The following is a 20,482-nucleotide window of genomic DNA, read 5'->3' as shown; positions in this document are numbered from 1 at the left end:
TGTTTCCAATTTCTAAAATAAACACAAAAATTGTGTCTGTACATTTTTTATATAAGTTAACAGTACTATATATAGAATGAAAAGCAAAACAAACACTTAGTAAGGCCAGGACTAAGGACTCATCTGCCATCAGAATTTTTGTAAAATAATTGTAAGTGCAGCCATTAGCTTTATAAGGAACTACTGATTTGATTTTTTTTTAAAACCATGAACGAATCTGAAGCAGTCAGTGCAGTGCAACACAAATTGCTAGTTTTATTTGTGGTATTTTATCCAAGAATTAGTACATTTGGACACACATTGTACAGACTCAGATAAAATGTAGCATTTGATATTAGGTATGATTTCTCCTATTTACATTATTACAATGGAATGCTAACCAATGGTTGACACAATGGAAAACATTCCATACACAAGAATAATGTAATATTGTGGATGAGGTACAAATTTGAACAAAAGATTATATGTTGACATTTATCGAGTGATTCAATTCATGAAACAAAATATTTCCAAATGTATCGAAAGGGATATGTCGGGATATACAGTTTGATACAAAATTGTATTAATTAGTCTATATAATGGATAAATATGAATGTAGTTTATAAATTATTACTATATATAAAAGCACTGTATTGTACAAAATTTACAAAAAAGTGAAAACACCTAAATTCTTATTCACTATTTACAGACTCATCTTCATAGAATGTTGCTTAAAAAGATAAAATTACAAATAAGATAATTATATTAAAATAACAATAAACCACACCATTCAAAGAGGAGTATATACGTTAATACAAGTAATTTGATATAGTTATTCTTGATTGATTGAAAGATCGTGGAAGCATCACTGATGCACTTTTTTAGCTCTTAGTTTTTCCAAAGTTTTCTAGGGAAATCAGAAATATTATTTTCAGCAAGTCTAATATAAAAGTTTTAAACCTGATTGTAGTAATAACAGTGAAGGCACATTAAATATTTTCATTAAAAAAAACATAAGAACACTTTCTCAATTTCTGTTTTCTTGGATCTCCCCATACCAGACACCATCCCTGGTTGATAGAGGGTGTGTAGGTGATTTGCTCCCAAGCCTCTGCTCAAGATGTTCTATAAATGGCCATTACCAAGTGCACAAGAATAGTGTGAAGTGAAATTCTAGCTAATTTTTTCTCTGTGGAGAAGCACCTGTTAACTTGGAGTTTCTCCAAAAGAGCATAGCTTAAAGATTGGTAACTCACTGGGAAGATCGTCAGGGCCCGATTTAGAACGGGCACTGCGCCCAAACTGCGCCAGTGGATCGATGGAAATTGATCCTTGAGCCTCATCAGCATGCTCAGCGTGATCTGCCAGCGCTGGTCGCACCTCCCAGGTAGCTCGACTGAGTGAAGACATTAATGTCGGACTGCCCAGCTCACCAGCAGCAGCTCTTAGATAAGTCCCAAGGGGGAAGAGGGGATTGGAGTGGGTGGGTGATCGCGATTCCTGTGATGTTGTTGAAGGACTCCTGCTCCTCGGGAACGTTTAAAAAGAATTTTCAACTTACTTTTCCGCTACCAGGGCAGGGGTAGAATCCTGAGCGGGGCAGGCCCCCACAGCAGCGACTAATTTCACCAAGGGGTCCTTCAACAGGTGTTAGTTAGGATTATATTTATCTAGGAATGCCTAAAGGAAGGGCCCCATGAATTTAGCAGTGGGATGAATGCCTGCGCAGATTGGGCACCAGGCAAGTACCACTGCTAAACTGGTATGCTTTGTGCCCGAATAATGGGCTCAATACATATCAATTTCTACCCCGGGCAGATACTCCATGTTAAGGCTCTGTTGTTTTCCAACATTAAAAGGTATAAGTACTATTCACCTATAAATAACTATTATAGTTGTTCTAGAGAATGGTATTTTGAAGCCCATATAAAACAAATCAAATTGTGTCAGTAATACAGAAGAAAATATTAGATCAGCCACTGAGAGGAAAACAAGTCCAACCTCTACTTAGTATAGCAATTACTCAAACCAAAAAAAGCACACCAACATAGGGAACAGGATTACACCATTCAGCCCTTTGAGTTTATTCCACCATTCAATGAGATCATGGCTGATCTGTATCCTAACTCCATTTACCCACCATGACTCCATATCCCTTAATACCCTTGGCTAGCAAAAATCTATTGATCTCAGATTTAAAATTATTAATTGAGCTAGCATCTACTGCTTTTTGCGGGAGAGAGTTCCACACTTCTAGCACCTGTTGCATGAAGAAGTGTTTCCTAACTTCTCTCCTGAATGGCCTGGCTCTGATTTTAAGGTTATGTCCCCTTGTCCTAGACTACCCCACCAGTGGAAAAAGTTTCTCTATCTACCCTAGCAACTCCTTTCAATAGCCTAAAAACCTCGATAAAATCACCCTTTAACCTTCTATATGCCAGGGAATACAAGTCTAGTTTGTGTAATCTCTCCTCATAATTTAACCTTTGGTGCCCTGGTAACATTCTGGTGAATCTGCACTGCACTCCCTCCAAGGCCAATATATCCTTTCTTAGATGTGGTGCCCAGAACTGTTCACAGTACTCCAGATATGTTCTAACCAGGGCTTTGTATAGCTGTAGCAAAACTTCCTCCCCTTTATATTCTAGCCCTCTAGATATAAAGGCTAACATTCTATTAGCCTTTTAATTATTTTTTGTACTTGACCACAACATTTTAGTGATTTGTGTACATGGTCCCCTAAATCTCTTTGGACCTCCACTGTTCCTAGCTTTTCACAATTTAAAAAAAAACTCAGATCTATCCTTTTTCGGTCCAAAATGGATGACCTCTCACTTACCTGCGTTGAAATCCATCTGCCACAGTTTTGCCCACTCACTTAATCTATCAATGTCTCTTTGTAATTTTATGCTCCCATCTATACTACTTACTGTGCCACCATTCTTTGTGTCATCGGCAAACTTGGGTATATGGCTCTCTATTATGTTATCTAAGTCATTAATAAATATAGTGAATAGTTGAGGCCCCAGCATAGATCCTTGTGGGACACCACTAGTCACTTCTAATTCGAATACATACCCATTGTCCCTACTCTCCATCTTCTATCGCCTAACCAGGTCAATAATTTGCCTTCAATTCCATGAGCTTTAATTTTAGCTAACAGTCTCTTATGTGGAACCTTATCGAATGCGTTCTGGAAGTCCATATAAACTACATCCATAGACATTGCCCTGTCTACTTCTTTAGATACTTCCTCAAAAAATTCAATTAGGTTCATTAGACAAAACTTCCTTCATATTCTAGCCCTCTAAACATAAAGGCTAATATTTCATTAGCCTTTTTCATTATTTTTTGTACCTGACCACTACATTTTAGTGATCTGTGTACATGGACCCCTAAACCTCTTTACAAATCCATGTTGGCTCTCTCTACTCAGCTCAAATTTTTCTAAGTGCTCAGTCACTCTGTCCTTAATTATAGATTCCAATAACTTCCCCACAACGGATGTTAGACTAACAGATCTACAATTTCCTGGTTTCTCTCACCGTTCTTAAATAATTACATTCGCAATTTTCCAATCTAAAAATGGACAATTCCTGAATCGAGAGCGCTTTGGAAGATTATGGCTAAAGCATCTGCAATTTCCTCAACTACTTCCTTTAAAACCTGGGGTAGAAAGCATCAGGTCCTGGGGATTTGTCAGTCTTTAGTGCCATTACTTTTTCTAATACTGTTTTCTTGCTCACGTTAACTTTAGTGAGTTCCAGTCCTTGCTTTATTATTAATTTTCCCAGAACGTCAGGTATATTATCCTCTGTGAAGAGTGACACAAAGTAATTATTCAACAAGTCTGCCGCTTCCTTATTTTCATTTGCAATATTACCCGCATCTGTTTTTAAAAAGGAAAGGCCCACATTACCCTTGACTACTCTTTTCCTTCTAAGATAATTGTAATAACTTTGTGTTAATCTTGATATCCCTCATAAGTTTCTTTTCGTATTCCCTTTTTTCAGCTCTTACTGTCTTTTTTGTCTTTCTTTGCTGTTCTTTATATCTCTCCCAGTCCCCTGGATCTACACTATTCTTTGCACTTTTGTTTGCTCTTTCCTTTAGTTTCATGTTATCTCTCACCTCTTTTGTCAACCATGACTGTTTTATTTGGTAAGTAGAGCTCTTGCCCCTTAGGGGTATACACTGGTCCTGTATTAAACTAAATTCCTTTTTGAACACCTCCCACTGTTCATCTGTAGTTTTATTCAATAGTTTTGACTAGTTTGTTATCGTCAGTCTCCGTCTCATCCCGTTAAAGTTAACCTCACCAAAATCTAGAATCTTAGTACTTGTGTTACGTTTCAAACCTAACATTGAATTTGATCATATTATGATCACTGTTAGTTATTAGATAACTATTCCCTTATTGTTAGATTAAGTCTGGCTCATTACTGAATCTTGTATGGCCTGCCCTCTTGTTGGTTCTAGAACATATTGCTCCAGAAAACTGTCTTGAATGCACTCAAGAAATTCACTATCTTTCTGACTTGAGCTACTTTGCTCTTCCCAATCTATATGAAAATTAGTCTCCCATTAAAACAACTTTGCTTTTGCTACAAGCCTCTCTAATCTCTGAAATAATACATTGTGCCACTTCATTGCTGCTATCAGAAGATCCGTAGACAACTCTCATTACTGTTTTAAGTCCTCTCTTATTCCTCAATTCTAACAATAACAGTCTCCGCTGCTTGCTTTCCCTTACCTACATCCTCTCTTACTAATGTTGTAATGGTATCTTTAATCAAGAAGGCTACCTTTCCTCTTCCAGTTTCCCTATCCTTTCTAAAGAACATAGCAAATGGGTTTTAACAACTGAGAAATGTGAGACCTGCAATTGAGGAAAAAGTGGCAGACGAATTATTCTTCCTAAAATTTACAAGGTTTCCTCCGAAGTCATTTCTCTTTAGACTCAAATACAGAGATATACATTTAACAGGCTGGTTTATTTACCTTTTGGAATTCTTTTGCTTTTTCCCGATTTCTGGCACACACCGCTTGTCTGGTCACCTCCTTTTTCCTGTTTTTCACTTCACCAAGCTGACTGTAGAGACTGCAAAATATGAATAATATGCTAATACAAAAATACTGACAAATCCAAATATAGAACTTAGTTTCCCAAGTATTTAAGAGAAATTCATGAACCGAATTTAGGACCTAGAGAGATCCTCTTTATGAACTATAGTATTACGGTGTTGATTTGAAAGTTACTGAAGTGCATCCATGGCAAGGAGTTATCCTTGGAATTTGCAGAAAATCAACTATGTATTATTCCCAAATCATTTATTCCATTTCATAGTGGTATTGATGGTACTGAACAGAACACTCATTAGGCTCAATGTTAACATTGAAAAATGGGTGGGTTGGGGTGGGGAGGAGGAGGGGGTGGGGCATTGAAAATTACCACCTTTTCAGACCCACCCCCATCCCGTCCATTTCCAGTTTTCACTGGGGCGGACGACCAACCTGCTCCCAGGAGGCGGGTCAGGCCTGAAAAACTTTCAAGGAGGCTTCAGGCCTCCATTTATTTGGACTTCCCAATTTCGACCCGGGGAGAGGGGGGGCAGGGATTCCCAGGCCTTCTGTTTTACGCCTCGTGGAAGGAGGCGAGAAGGCCCGAGACTAACAGGTTGATGCCTAGAAAAGGCACAGCTTGTGGGTCCAGAGGAGCAGGAGTGCTTCCCTCAGGCCCAACAAGCCTACCAGCACCGACCCCCCAACCGATCGCAGCCCCCCCCCCCCCCCACCACTGGCATCGATCATGGACGCCCTCCCCATTGATCACGGACCCCCGACTCCCAATCCTCCCCCTCATTCTGATCCTCCGATCCTTCCCCCCGACCCTCACACCCTCAATCCTCCCCCTCAACGATCACGGACCCCTCATCCCGACGGCCCCCACCCCCGACTGATCCCCGATCCCATCCCCAATGACTCATGACCCCCGTACCAACCTATGCCCCCCCCATCCATAAAAGACTTACCTGCAGACTTACCTGAAGACGTCCTCTCCCTGGCTGGTCTCCTGTCCGTCTGAGACCAACCTGTTAATCAGGCCAGTCAGTCAGATGGGAAACCAACAAAAAAGACGTCCTTACGTCAAAATTATTAGGATGTCCGGGAAACCCTGACCTCAATTTGACCCCCCGCCCCCTTCCCAGCTCGGTTTTAAAATTGAGCCTATTATCTCCCTCTTCCTAGGTATTTACCTTTCAACAATGATAATCTAGAGCTCTGTTGTTTATAGATCATTACTCCAACCATACTGACCAGTTCAATTTTGTGCTAAAATCCATAATACACTTTTGTAAAAATCTAACTAACCTATTTAACATATTGCCAGAATACTTATCGCACAATATCAGCAGCCTTCAAAGCAACTAACATTACACTTAAAATCTGATATACTGAAACATAAACCACTTTTTGAAATTAGATCTAGTCACACTTCAGACTCTGTCATTGATCCATCAACTGGTGATTTAGGTTTCCATATATGGCTAAACCTTAATATGTAATCTGATATAAAATGATTAAAATAACAATGTTGCACAGCAAAGGATGTCCTAATTCCAATTGTGACCAGGTTTAAAAAAAATCATACCAATAACGTAAGGGGGTTAAAAAGGTTAAACAGAGAATTCTACAACAGCTTCTACTATACCGGAGTGTTCTTTGTCGCATCTCTACTTCTACATTCTTTCTGTCCTCTGGAGTAGAGACTTTCACTTCCCCCACCATCTTCAATTGAGCTGCCGCTGATGATGCTGGTTAGTACAGGAAAGTAAATGAGATAGCTCAGTTTAACAACTCATTTATGAGGGAAGAATAGCAAAAAAAGTGCAGCACAATTCTTACCAGACAAAGAAGTCTGGTCCTGTTTTAAAGGAATTGGTTCCACTCTTGGCTTCATTTTTAGTTCAACAGACCGGACTACTCCAGATCTTTCCTTTCTTTTCATGTCCTCCACTCGTTTTGCAGAGTTTGTAAGAAATTTATGTTTTTTCTTAAGAACTGCTTCATTCAAAATCTTAGATGATTCAAACTCGAATACCAAAACTGGAGAACCAAAGAAAAAATTACTTTTTAAATAACAGTGATATATATTCTGAAATAAGAACCTAATTTTATTATCCTCAAAATTACACAGTACAAATATTAGTGTATCCAAATTTAACATGTTCATGTGGAATTTCCTTGTGAGCTATTTTAACAGAAGAATTACGCTTAAAATAAATGGTTCAGTGCCTGTTAAAACAGTGGACAAATTGTGGAATTTCATGTGAAAATGTCCATTATTTTAACAGAGGCATTAAACAATTTATTTTCAGCAGGTTAATTTTGCATTGTAATTTCAAGGCCTTTAAGAGTTTAGATTGCACTAGAAGATTGCCCATGGCACCAGTCACAGTCAGAAATTACGCTGTTCCAAGGTTGAGTAAGTAGGGAAGGAGTGCTCATTGCCACTGAAAGAATTTTGTAAGAAATCTCAGAGGCAATGTCAAAGACTGGAGAAATGCAGCTGTAATAGGCTAGCCAGGAGAGCATTGGAATAGTTGAATCTGAAGGCGACAAGGGCACAGATAAGGGTTTCAACAGCAAATGAGTGGAAGCAAGTGATGTTACAGAGATGGAAGTTGGGATTCCTTGCGATGGAGAGGATATGGGGTCAGAAGCCTAGCTGGGGGTCAGATAAGACACTGAGGTTGCAAACAGTCTGATTAAGCTGGAAGCAGTGGCCGGGGAGGGGGATGGAATCAGTACAAGGGTATAGAGTTTGTGGCGATGGGATGTGGTCCACTAAACATTGGGAGACCAAACCACGATTGGATATCGGTACGCTGGGTGTCTTTAGCGTACACGTGGAAACTGACCCATGCCTGCAGATGATATAGTCAAGGGGTAGCATGTAGATGAGAAAATGGATAGAGCCAAGGATAGATCCTTGGAGAATTCTGGAGGTAACGGTGTAGGGGTGGGAAGAGAAGATATTGCTGGAATTGCTCTGGTTATGATCAGATAGGTAAGTGTGGAACTAAACGTGGGCAACAGAGGGGAGCTGTTAGGATGGTGTTGAAAGTTTGCAGAGGAGGAAGAGGAAGAGATAATGCATCAGTTACAGATAATATCATTCATGACTTTAGTTAGGGCTGTTTTGGTGCTGTGGGAGGGATGGAAACTCGATTGGAGGGGTTGCAGGAGATAGGCATGGATTTGGGGGCAGGCGACAACACTTACACTGACATTGGAGAGGAAAATGTATTTGAAGATGGGGCTGCAATTTGCAAGGTCAGAGCGGTATTTTTGAGGAGCAAATTTGATAGGGAGGGGAACAGTGATTGAGAAGAGGTAACCATTTACAATGTCATGGGTAGTTGGGTGGTTAACAATTCAGTGAAATGGAGCTGGAGGTGAGTCTCATGAATAAGATCAGCTTGGAGATGGCATGGGGGGCTGGAAAGAAGAGTCAAAAGAGAAACTTGAAAGAGTTGGGGTTCAGCGCTAGGATGGTAAGCAAGCAGGGAAGCAACTGAATGGATGGTCTCTATCTTGGTGACAAAGTCGTCCATGAGATCCTCGTATTGCTTGTTAGAGGTGAGGGTGGAAGGCATAGGGAAGACTCTTGGTAGTGGAAACTTCAAGCAAGACTAGAGATTAAATGATTTTCTCCCACAACATTTAAACATATGGAATAGATTTCCATTAAAAGTAATACATGTTGGGTTACTGGGTAATATAGTGGGTTGGACAGAGCCCTGGGTTCCAATCCAAAACAGTCATGCATGGAAATCTCCATTGGTTGGCTGTAAGAAATTGGTATGAAATGAGTTTGCGCAATCTCAACCCAGTTCTAATGGGCATGAACCCTCAACAAAAAATAAATCTTCCCCATATTCAGCCCACTGAGGGGGGTCACAGGATAGTTGGTGTAGCAAATAGAAAAATGTCACACTACTCAATGAGGAGGGCTCCTCTGAGGTTCTGCTCTTCGTGGTTAAACCATATTGTTGGGGCAAAGGATGCTTTAATCTGTATCTATACCTAACCCGATGCTGACACTGAGTGCCCAAAATGGGAAAAGTATTCCATTTCTCAGCATTAACATCAGTCACTTTGATGACCACACACACACACACACACACACACACACATATTACAATAAAAGACATGCGTTCATCATAACTGTACAACAAAACTTGAATATATACATGGGACAAATAGTAACCAAAATAACAGGAAAATATACTCAGGAAGGAACTGCATCAATATTGGGTGCAGAGCATACATTCAGGTTGGTAACCCTGAGCCATGAAATTGACTGAGCTCCTCACCCTCAGAGCTTTTGTCAACACTATTAGAAACGCCAACCAGTTCCCCTTAGAGTTTGTAAGAAATTTATGTTTTTCATATCACATGTTCAAAATGCACCTCTCCAGGCCTGAATAATGTGAAGTCTAATGTCAGTTTCAGAGAGCTGGAAGTTTTATCTGTAACTAGTCATTTATTTTAGGAGATACCATAAACTAGATACAGTCTACAGTGTGAAAGTTGTTGGAGCAAACTGATCCACTAAATTGTCTGTCATTGCATACATTACAGTTACATCTCATTTAAGATTAATATGTTTGAAGTGCATCTAAACAAGTTGCTTAAACAGGAGTTTGAATGAACTAGTTTCACTGTATAGTAGTTGGTGTCAGCCTCCCACAGACATAGGACTCTTTAGTCTAAGTCATAATTGCTCCCGAAAGATGAAACATATATAAAATGATCCAGGCAAGAATTCAGGAAAGTGTTCAGGGGACCTATGATTCAGCAGGTCAGCTGATGGATCAGTTGTTGCAGCGTGAGCTTATTTTGCAGGCAGAAAAGTAAAAGCAGATTTTTGCAGACAGTTGTGTCCATGGAACTCCATGGTGTTCCAACTTCCGTTTCAAGTTAGCCCTAAAAAAAAATTTTGTTTTCTGATCAGATGAAAAGTACAGTACTCAAGTGATAGTGTAGCTAGAATTAGAGTTTCTATATGTAAATTTAATAAGAGGGAATCTATACTGGGGTAAACTGAAGGCCTAGTTATTCATCTACAAAGAGTCATAGGATCAATCAGCCCCTTATAGTCAACAGTCAACTGGTAATCAAAGAGCTGCAGTTTAACAATCTACAGATCCTATGTAGATTCCATTCTTGTCGTTTTCACAGACAGCAGCTAAAACAATTCTAGTGCCACACCTTTATTAGATCAAAAAAATACTTAGGGCTAACAACAGATCAGTCATGTTTAAGAGGAAGTAACAACATTCAAGATCTGCAATATCAAAACTAGAGTTGGTGATAATAAGCTATTCATGGAAGGGCGGTGGACAGAGAACAAAAAGAGGGATAACACCTCTGATTTGATTGAGAGTTTTGTTTTGTGAGATGTTTGGTAGAATGACATATTATATAAAGTCCAATGACCCAAGACAGTGATATTGAAAAAAAATCCTAGCTATGTACATGCACACATGTTTTCCATTATTAACTTAGTTGCTAAAATTATGTCTTTATCAGGAGCCAAGTGTTTCTAAGCAAATTTGTTTAAACTTAAACAACTCAATCCATGTAAGAGAATAATGGGAGCAAACAATACACTTATAGTTCAATGGGGACTCTTGATGCTAAATTATCTTCCAACTTTATCTTAAAGTATTTTTACATTGTAGTGGCAATTTCAGGGAAGTGGCACTATATATTGGTCTCCCAGTACTGCTGTATATTTCCATCTGGCACCATTCTTTATCAGAAGCAGCCAGAAATGGTGCTACCAAATCCAATGGTAGATCATGAGACCCATGAAGAAATGGGTCCTGTGCTGATGCCAGAATAAGTTTGATTGCTTGTATTTCTAACTAAATTTTTAAAATATAAATGCCTTTGAAGAAATATTCCAGGTTCCATATATGTTTTAATACTAAGAACTAATATCAAATCCAGAAGTTCAATTTCTTTCTTTTGATCCAAGCACTTATTTTCTGCCCAAGAACTTCACTCTGTAAAAAGCCAAAGTCTGTCCAAGGCTTGAACAGCACTCCCACATCTAGGAAGATTATTTTACCACCTCTCTTGCACTTCTGGTCAAGGAACAAGAAAAATCTAGTCATCTAATGGTAGTCCTGCTAAAAGAAAACTATACCACATAATATTTTACTGTGTAGCAGAAATTATGCATGAATCAGTTATACAAGCTAAACATTAAAGTGTTCAGTGTTTTCAACTTTGGCATTCTGAAGTTATTTTCCCATACCTGTTGGAGATTTTTGAGATGAAGATTCTTTGTCATTTACTTTGTGATTTGCAACTGGCATGTCGTGCAAGGTAGAAATTGTGTGATCTGTGGTCTTCAGCATCAAAGGCTGCAATCCACTTGCCTACATAAAAAGATAGAATACTCATTATTATTCTATATGACTTACAAAGACAAATATTATCAGGAAACTGAATCATCAAATTATAACCAATTTCCCTGGATCCTTGACTACTTTGTGGAATTTTGCTGAAGAAATGCTTCACGCAACACTAAACCAAATTTTAATTAAAAAACAAACCAGTTTACTCTTACCATGGGAGTGCTGGGTTTAGTAATTAGGGGCCAGATTTTACTGTCAAAATAACGGTGAGGCTATATTCCTTTAAGACACAAAAACCCAACAGGAAAAGTGGTCCAACTGTGGCTAACAAGAGAAATTAAAGATAGTATTAAATCAAAGGAAGAGGCATATAAAGTGGCCAGAAAAAGCAGTAAGCCTAAGATTGGGAGCATTTTAGAATTCAGCAAAGGAGAACCAAAAAATTGATAAAGAAAGGGAAAATAGAATTTGAGAATAAACTAGCGAGAAACATAAAAACGAACTGTAAAAGCTTCTACAGGTATGTAAAAAGGAAAAGACTGTCGAAGGCAAATGTGGGTCCCTTATAGACAGAGACGGGAGAATTTATAATGGGGATTAAGAAAATGACAGAGAAATTAAACAAATACTTTGGGCTCGATTTTCGCACCCCCGAGCGGGTGCGTTCGTGGCGGGGGGGCTGCGAAAATCGGGGATTCCCGGGGCGGGTCAGGAGCCCGGCTCCAATCCACCCACTTCTGGGTTCCCCAGTGATGCGCTGACATGCGCGCGCAGCCCCCGCATGTGGGACTGCGCGCGCATTCCCACATGCGGGGGCAGTCCCACTTCAGGTTGTTTACAGACCTGATTGACCTGATATTTTAGGAGGCGTGGGATTTTCAGATCAACTGGGACAGTTTCCCGTACTAGGGGAAACACTCCCAGTTGAAATGGACGTGTTGCAGCCATCAGCCTGTGGCAGCTGCAAAGGTCCATTTGACAGGTGGGGGGTGGAGACCCTCACTCATTGCAGGAGGCCACTCTGTCACTTTGGACAAAGTTTGGCCTCCACCACCCTCCTCCTGACAAGAAAATTCACCAACTTGCACACTTACCCCGGTGTCCAGACACATTTACCTACCTTACGGACCCCCTCAAATGTACATCTTCCGGATGGGGGCCGCCGTAGCTGCAGTCATGACCTCCTCGGAGAACGAACAGCATCACCAGCCTCGCCGGCCACCTCTGACACGTGGAGCCCCACAACACAGTGCTGTGACACATCCACCTGCACAGCAGGAGGGAGGGCAACCGCAGAGAGAGATATGTCGCAGAAGGCACTACCCTCACCACAGGGTCTACAGACTGAGGCTCAGCTTCCTGGACCTCTCTGAGCAGCAGTGCACACGGAGGCTCAGAGTCACTCGACATGTAGTCGTGGACATCTGCAGCCTCCTTCATGCCGAGCTGCTCCCGGCTGGCCCGAGCACCATCTTCTTACCTGTCGCTGTCAAGGTCACCACTGCCCTCAACAACTTGTCCTTCACATCCTTCCAAGGTGCCACCGGGGACATCGCTGACGTCTCTCAGTCGCCTGCACAAAAGAGCCCTGTAAATACACCTACACCCACTCTGCAGTGACACAATGGGTGGCATCAGTTGTGGGTCTTCATAGTGATCCTCAGGAAAGGGCATTATTGCACAAACCAGACAAGATTCGCAAGCCGTGGCAGTAGTGGTGACAATATAATATGTAATGAGTTGATCAGAAATTAAATATAAGTAAAAACCATGACAAACCCTCAAACACCCTTGTGCATCCCCTTCATGCTCACGACACGTTTGCCTTACACTTCCTACTGCACATATGTGATGCATGCCCTGTGGCTGCAGCACAGGTAGTGGCAGGTTGAGTGAGGCTGACCGGGAAAGAGATGCACGAGAGGGTGAGTATGAGATAGAGCCATGAGATTGTATGAGGATTGGGTTGAGTGGTAGTGGTGGGATGAGTACTGGCGAGGTGAGTAAGTGCAGGTAAGATGAGGATGAGCTTTGAGTGGGCGTGAGGAGTGATGTGATAGAGTAGCGTTGGCAGTGCAGAAGGAGATGTGGGGCGGGGGCGGTGATGTAGCAGATGGAGTGTAGGGCAATGAGTAAGTGTACTCACTTTAGCTGACCTACTTAGGTCATTGAAGCGCCTCCTGCACTGTATGCAGGTGGGCGATATGTTGGTGGTGCAGGTGACCTCCTCTGCCACCTCAAGCCAGGCCTTCTTGGTGGCAGAGGCAGGCTGCTTCCTCCCGCCCGCCTGGGGGGGGGGGGGGGGGCGGCGGCGGGGAGGGGAGATCTCTGTCCTCCCCCTCCTCCTCACCCCGTCCAATAATACCTGACGTGAGGCATCATTAAACCTGGGAGCAGCCTTCCCCCGGGCTGAAATCTTTCCTATTTTCTGCAGCATCAGTCAGTGGAGGACTGCCCTTTTAAATGGGGCTCCTCCAGCTGACAGCCTATGCTGCGCATGCGCAGTCCGCCCGCTGCGCAGCTTTCCAGCGCGAAACCCGGAAGCATAGGTAAGTAGCTGCAATTAGCCTGCGATTGCGTGCGGAGCACCCTGATTTCACTGGGCGCGTTACCCACGCGGGCCCCTTGTGTCTGTCTTCACGGAAGAAGACAAAAAACCTCCCAGAAATACTAGAGAACCAAGGGTCTGGCGAGAATGAGGAACTGAAAGAAATTAGTATTAGTAAAAAAAGAGAAATTAATGGGACTGAAAGTCGATAAATCCCAAGGACCTGGTGATCGACATCCCAAGGTTTTGAAAGAGGTGGCTATAGAGATAGTGGATGCATTGGTTGTCACCTTCCAAAATTCTATAGATTCTGGAACGGTTCCTGCAGGTCGGAGGGTAGCAAATGTAACTCCACTATTTAATAATGTGGAGATGCCGGTGATGGACTGGGGTTGACAATTGTAAACAATTTTACAACACCAAGTTATAGTCCAGCAATTTTATTTTAAATTCACAAGCTTTCGGAGACTTCCTCCTTCCTGCAGGAACCGTTCCAGAATCTATAGAATTTTGGAAGGTGACAACCAATGCATCCACTATCTCTATAGCCACCTCTTTCAAAACCTTGGGATGTCGATGTCGAAGGAGGAAGTCTCCGAAAGCTTGTGAATTTAAAATAAAATTGCTGGACTATAACTTGGTGTTGTAAAATTGTTCACTATTTAATAAAGGAGGGAGAGAGAAAACAGGGAACTACAGACCTGTTAGCCTGACAACAGTAGTAGGGAAAATGCTAGAATCTATTATAAAGGATGTGATAACAGGACACTTAGAAAATAATAATAGGATTTGGCAGAGTCAACATGGATTTATGAAAGGGAAATCATGTTTGACAAACCTACTGGAGTTCTTTGAGGATGTAACTTGTAGAATAGATAAGGGGGAACCAGTGGATGTGATGTATTTGGATTTTCAGAAGGCTTTCGATAAGGTCCCACACAGGAGGTTGGTGAACAAAGTTAGACCACATGGAATTGGGGGTAATATACTGGCATGGATTGAGAATTGGTTAACAGACAGGAAACAGAGTAGGAATAAATGGGTCTTTTTCAGGTTGGCAGACTGTGACTAGTGGGGTACCGCAGGGATTGCTGCTTGGGTCCCAGCCATTCACAATCTATATCAATGATTTGGATGAGGGGACCAAATATAATATTTCCAAGTTTGCTGATGACACAAAACTAGGTGGGAATGTGAGTTGTGAGGAGGATGCAAAGAGGCTTCAAGGGGATTTAGACAGGCTAAGTGAGTGGCAAGAACATGGCAGATGGACTATAATGTGGAAAAATGTGAAGTTATCCACTTTGGTAGGAAAAGCAGAAATGCAGAGTATTTTTTAAAAAGCTAACATACAGGTGCAGCAAGCAATTAGGAAGGCCAATGGTATGTTGGCCTTTATTACAAGAGGATTTGAGTGCAGGAGTAAAGATGTCTTACTGCAATTATATAGGGCCTTGGTGAGACCAGACCTGGAGTACTGTGTACAATTTTCGTCTCCTTACCTAAGAAAGGATATACTTGCCATAGAGGGAGTGCAACGAAGGTTCACCAGGCTGATTTCTGGGATGGCGGGTTTGTCGTATGAGAGATTGAGTAGACTAGGCCTGTATTTTCTAGAGTTTAGAAGAATGAGAGGTGATCTCATTGAAACATACAAAATTCTTACAGGGCTCAACAGGGTAGATGCAGGGTGGGTGTTTCCCCTGGCTTGGGAGACTAGAACCAGGGGGTCACAATCTCAGAATAAGGGGTACGCCATTTAGGACTGAGATGAGGAGAAATGTCTTCACTCAAGAGGGTGGTGAATCTTTGGAATTCTCTACCCCAGAGGGCTGTGAAGGCTCAGTCATTGAGTACATTCAAAACAGAGATCGATAGATTTCTAGATATTAAAGGCATCAAGGGATTTGGGGATAGTGCAGGAAAATGGCATTGAGGTAGATCATCAGCCATGATCTTGTTGAATGGCGGAACAGGCTCAAGGGGCCAGATGGCCTACTCCTGCTCCTATTTATGTTCTAATGGCACTCACCGTTATTTATGCACAAATGGTACAGTAACTTCAGGCGAGGGGCAGTTACATGCAGAAATCGAAAAGTTGCTGTCCAAGATGCACCGCTCCGCAGTTAGCATCACGGCATCTTGTTATCTGCCTCACCATTGAATTGCATTGAATGGTATGAAGTCGCTGTATTTGCAAGGTAAAAAAGAACTAAACTCCCCACAGAAAGTTAAGTCTTATCCATTTCAGTCTAAGTACCCTTTTAACGATGTGATAAGTGTTAATTACTGCCATTCAACCGCACTGGCACTGAAAATTAATTATTACAAGTATGGCGTCTCATTCCTTCAGGTATTAATTGTTGTTGGAGATTTTTAAAAAGTAAGATTTTTAATTAATTTTTTTCACTTTTCCTTTGTCTTTTTTTTCCTCTCTCTTAATCCAATCTTACTTTCCCTCTCTTTTATTTCTCTTTCTGTATCTCATTTGACATTGAGTGAATTCAATCTAATTTTCACTTCCTTGTCAGTCCTTGGGCTGTTAATTTCACAATCCTTCAATTTGATTGATTAAGGAGATACACAGTTGTTTGCCCTGTTCACTCAGGTCCCAGATGTCCTGTTTCCCTCGCTGCGCCATTATCAGCTCGCACTTTCAGCAACTTGCCATGCAAAAAATTAAAAAACCTAAACGTGCAAGGGTAAGTCTAACTAACAGCAAATGCCGTTAGATGCCCTGCCACAGCAAAATCTGCGCCTTATTTTTTCATTCTGAGGTTTGAACATTGCACTGGAGGCATTTAAATTTATTTTCAAACGTCTTAACCATCATTTCACTGTGATCAACACCATTATTACTTGCCAGCAATTTTACATGACATTAGTTGGATGACAATTACTGTACTGAGTTGCTCTTGCCTTGTTGCAAATGAAAATATTCAAACTGCTAATACTGATTTATTCCAATGCACGATGTACTCCATTTAATGTAGAAAACAAATCCCCCTTTGGAATTTCAGAAGCACAGTGACAAATTGCTATATTCCACAAGTGAAAGGCTATTTGAAGAGATACAATACTTCTCCAATAATGGTTTAAACCAACTTTTGAACTAGAGATTTGTGAGGTTTTGAATTTGCTCTATTTACACTTATTTCCTTTTAATTTATCCAAATGAATTCAAACATCATAGTTGAAATGGATTCTCTAACACTTTTACGCTTTTCGCATTAACAACCACACTAAAACTATGGCAATATATTTCTGCATTCAGCCTTTATAACGTACTTCCATATAGTTGGAGAAAAAAAAAAGAGGGAGAAGGGAGTGGCACTAAATATGAATAAAAACACAAAGTGCATGTGCAAAGTTGCTCAGAGTGTGGGAAATAGCACTAAGAGAAACTTGGCTGCAAACTGGGCAAGAGTGGGAAATAAACAGATCAGGGTATATATATATTTTTTTTAAATGAGTGACAGAATAGATAAGAAAGGAGGAGGCATGGCAATATTGGTGAAGGAGGGAATACATGCTGTAGAGATGACAGACATAGTCAATGTGGTTAAGAGATCAAAGATATAAATGGGATTATTCCATTAGTGGGGCTATACTAGACTCCCTAATTGTGGGAAGGCAATAGAAGAGGAAATCTGTGGACGCATAGGAATAATATAATTCTAGGAGGTTTTAATTACCTACTCAATGCTTGAGATAATGAGGGAGTGAATGAAGAAAAGGGAATGGAATTCTTAAACCACTTGCCAGTGTCCTTCCTCAAGCAGTAAGTGTGTGTCTTCAAAAGGGAGGGCCGTTGTTATATCTAGTTATGAGTAACCAAATAGATCAGGTAGATGAGTTAGGAACATAGGAAGGAACAGGAGTAGGCCATTCAGCCCCAGGCCTGCCCCGCCATTCAAGTAGATCATGGCTGATCTGCATCTCAACACCATATCCCATAATACCCTTACCTATCAAAATTCTATCTATCTCAGTTTTGAATTTTTCAACTGACCTAGCCCCAACAGCTTTTTGAGGGAGAGTTTTTCCGGATTTTCACCGCTTCAAGTTTCGGAATGCCATGGATAAATGGAGGTTAGAAAGAAACTAAAATTGAAATCAAGGGCATATGGGGCCTATGGGTATGATACAAAATAACAGATCTGAAGAAATAAGGAAAAAGCTTAAGAAATGAAAACAGGCAGGGGAAATTTCAAATACAACAGTAAACTATTCCATAAATATATCAATATAAGGAGAATTGGGAAGTGTGGTTTGGGATCCCAAGAGGAGAGGATAGTGGGTTAATAGGTATAAGTGGAAATTGGTGGGGATACTTAACAAGTTCTTCGCTTCAGTGTTTACAATAAAGAAGGATATTGGAGAGGATATAAATCCTGAATTGGTTGAAAGCAAGAGAAGAGATATTACTGAGAGCTATAATAAATAAAAGGAATGTGTTTGAAAAGTTAGTTAAGCTGAAGGAGGACGAAGTGCCAGAACCTGATGGAATACATCCAATGATCCGGAGCAAAATGGGGAAGTAACAGTGGAAGCCCTACAAGATATATTACAGGGTTCTATTGAGAACGTATCTGTGCCAGACGACTAGAGAGTGGCCAACATAATACACATTTTCATAAAGGGAGACAGAGCTAACCCGGGTAATTACAGCCCAGTTAGTTTCACATGGGGAAAATTTTGGAATCTTTAAAGATGAAATTATTAAACATAGAAATAAGGAGAAAATAACTAGAAGTAGCCAACACAGATTTCAGAAAGGGAGAGCGTGCTTGACAAACCTAGAGTTCTTTGAGGAGGTGACAGATATGATACAGATGGGGAAGTGTAATGAATGTGGTATGCATGGGCTTTCAGAAAAAGTCAAAGTACCACACAGGAGACTATTGGAGAAGATTAAGGGGTATGGAATTAGAGAAAAGGTAGCAAATTGGAGTGAAAACTGCTCAGAAAGGAGAGGAAGGTTATTAAGGGTAATTTCTTGGAGTGGCTGGAAGTGGGTAGCGGTATCACTTGTAGTTCTGTTCTAGGACTACTTTTATTCACTGGGTACATCAATGCTTTGGACATAATGCTAGATGAAGTGGTATCCAAATCTATGGACGATTCAAAAATAAGAGGCTCAGTAAATATTTCAGAGGACAAAAGGAGGCTACAAGGGGATAGCGATAAGATGGTGGAACGGGCAAGAAAGTGGCAGATGGATTTCAATGTCAGTAAGTATGAGGTGGTACATTTTGGTTAAAAAAAAATAATACTTTGAATGGGGGGAAGGTTTCTGATAGGGCAGAGCAGAAGGATCTGGGTTTCAGGCTCACAAAAGATATTAAAAGCAGAAGCGTAAATCAATAAGGCTATGAAAAAAGCCAATGGAATACTGGGATTTATAGCAAGAGGTATACAATATAAAGGTGAAGTTGTAATGGTGACTCTATATAAGACTTTAACTAAAACCAGTTTTGGGCGCCACACTGTAGGAAGGATGTTGAGGCAATAAAGATGGTACAGCATAGATTCACTCGGATACTGCCTGGGATAGGGGAATGCAAAGTATACAAAGAAAAACTTGAAGAATTGGGGCTATTTTTGTTGGAACACATGACATTACAGGATGATTTGATAGCGGTTTAAAATTATGAAAGGATGGGGCAGGTTGAACAGAAATAGACTGTTTCCAGTGGTTGAGGAGTCTAGATTGAGGAGACAAAGATACAAGGTCAAAATGCAAGATTTAAGACAGAGAGCAGGAGAAACTTTATTTATTTGCTTTTTTTTTATAAAAAAAGCATAGGGGGTCATGTGATTGTGGAATGCATTACCAGAGTTAGTGATTGAAGCAGAGACCACTTCAACTTTTGGGAAGAGTTTGGTAGGCAGTTGAAGGCAAGGGGAATAAAGGAATACAGGAACAGGATAGGCACATGGGATTTGGATTATTGGTTATATGGAGGATAAAAGAACACAACAAACTTGCATTTATATGGTACATTTCACAGCCTGAGGATGTCCCAAAGCACTTCACAGCCAAATAAGTATTTTTGAAGCGTAGTCACTTTAGTAATGTAGGAAGCATGGTGGCCAAATTGTCCATGGCAAGGTCCCACTAACTAGATTTAGTAGTGTTGGTTGAGTGAAAAAAAAAATTAGCCAGGATACCAGGAGAACTCCCCTGTTCTGTTTCAAATAGTGCTATGGGATCTGTAATGTCCACGAGAGGGCAGACACGCTCAGTTTACAGGCTCATACGAAAGACGGATAAATACCAGAGACTGGTTGGCCTAAATGGCTTGCTTCCATGTTGTAATTTTCATGTAATTCTATGTAACTTAACACTACGGGCTCGAATTTAGCAGGCCTGCGGGTTCCCAGCGGGTGGTCCTCCGGGAGCGTCGAAAACGCGGACGGGTAATTGTTCGCGTCCCCCACGCGATCGCGGGATAATTGGACCCATTAAGGCCTGCTTCCGGGTTCTGCGCTCCCCAGCTGCGTGCCGGCCGGCTGC

General features: G+C 41.0%; 1 protein-coding gene across 1 annotated transcript in view; it reads right to left on the bottom strand.

The window, feature by feature from the left end:
* Positions 1–230: 230 nt before the first annotated feature.
* The window catches only part of cep295 (centrosomal protein 295), a 133,198-nt gene continuing 112,946 nt past the window's right edge, over positions 231–20,482 (bottom strand). The window contains exons 26-30 of the mRNA XM_067986347.1: positions 11,312–11,435; positions 6,886–7,086; positions 6,692–6,794; positions 4,981–5,080; positions 231–886 (exon numbers count right to left, since the gene is read on the bottom strand). Of these exons, the coding sequence (XP_067842448.1) occupies positions 845–886; positions 4,981–5,080; positions 6,692–6,794; positions 6,886–7,086; positions 11,312–11,435 (570 nt within the window). The 3' untranslated portion in view covers positions 231–844. The remainder of the gene's footprint in view (positions 887–4,980; positions 5,081–6,691; positions 6,795–6,885; positions 7,087–11,311; positions 11,436–20,482) is intronic.

Source organism: Heptranchias perlo, chromosome 6, assembly GCF_035084215.1.
Source record: "Heptranchias perlo isolate sHepPer1 chromosome 6, sHepPer1.hap1, whole genome shotgun sequence".
Taxonomy (NCBI): domain Eukaryota; kingdom Metazoa; phylum Chordata; class Chondrichthyes; order Hexanchiformes; family Hexanchidae; genus Heptranchias; species Heptranchias perlo.
Note: the sequence above shows the minus strand (reverse complement) of the source record. Positions and strands in the feature narration are given on the sequence as shown.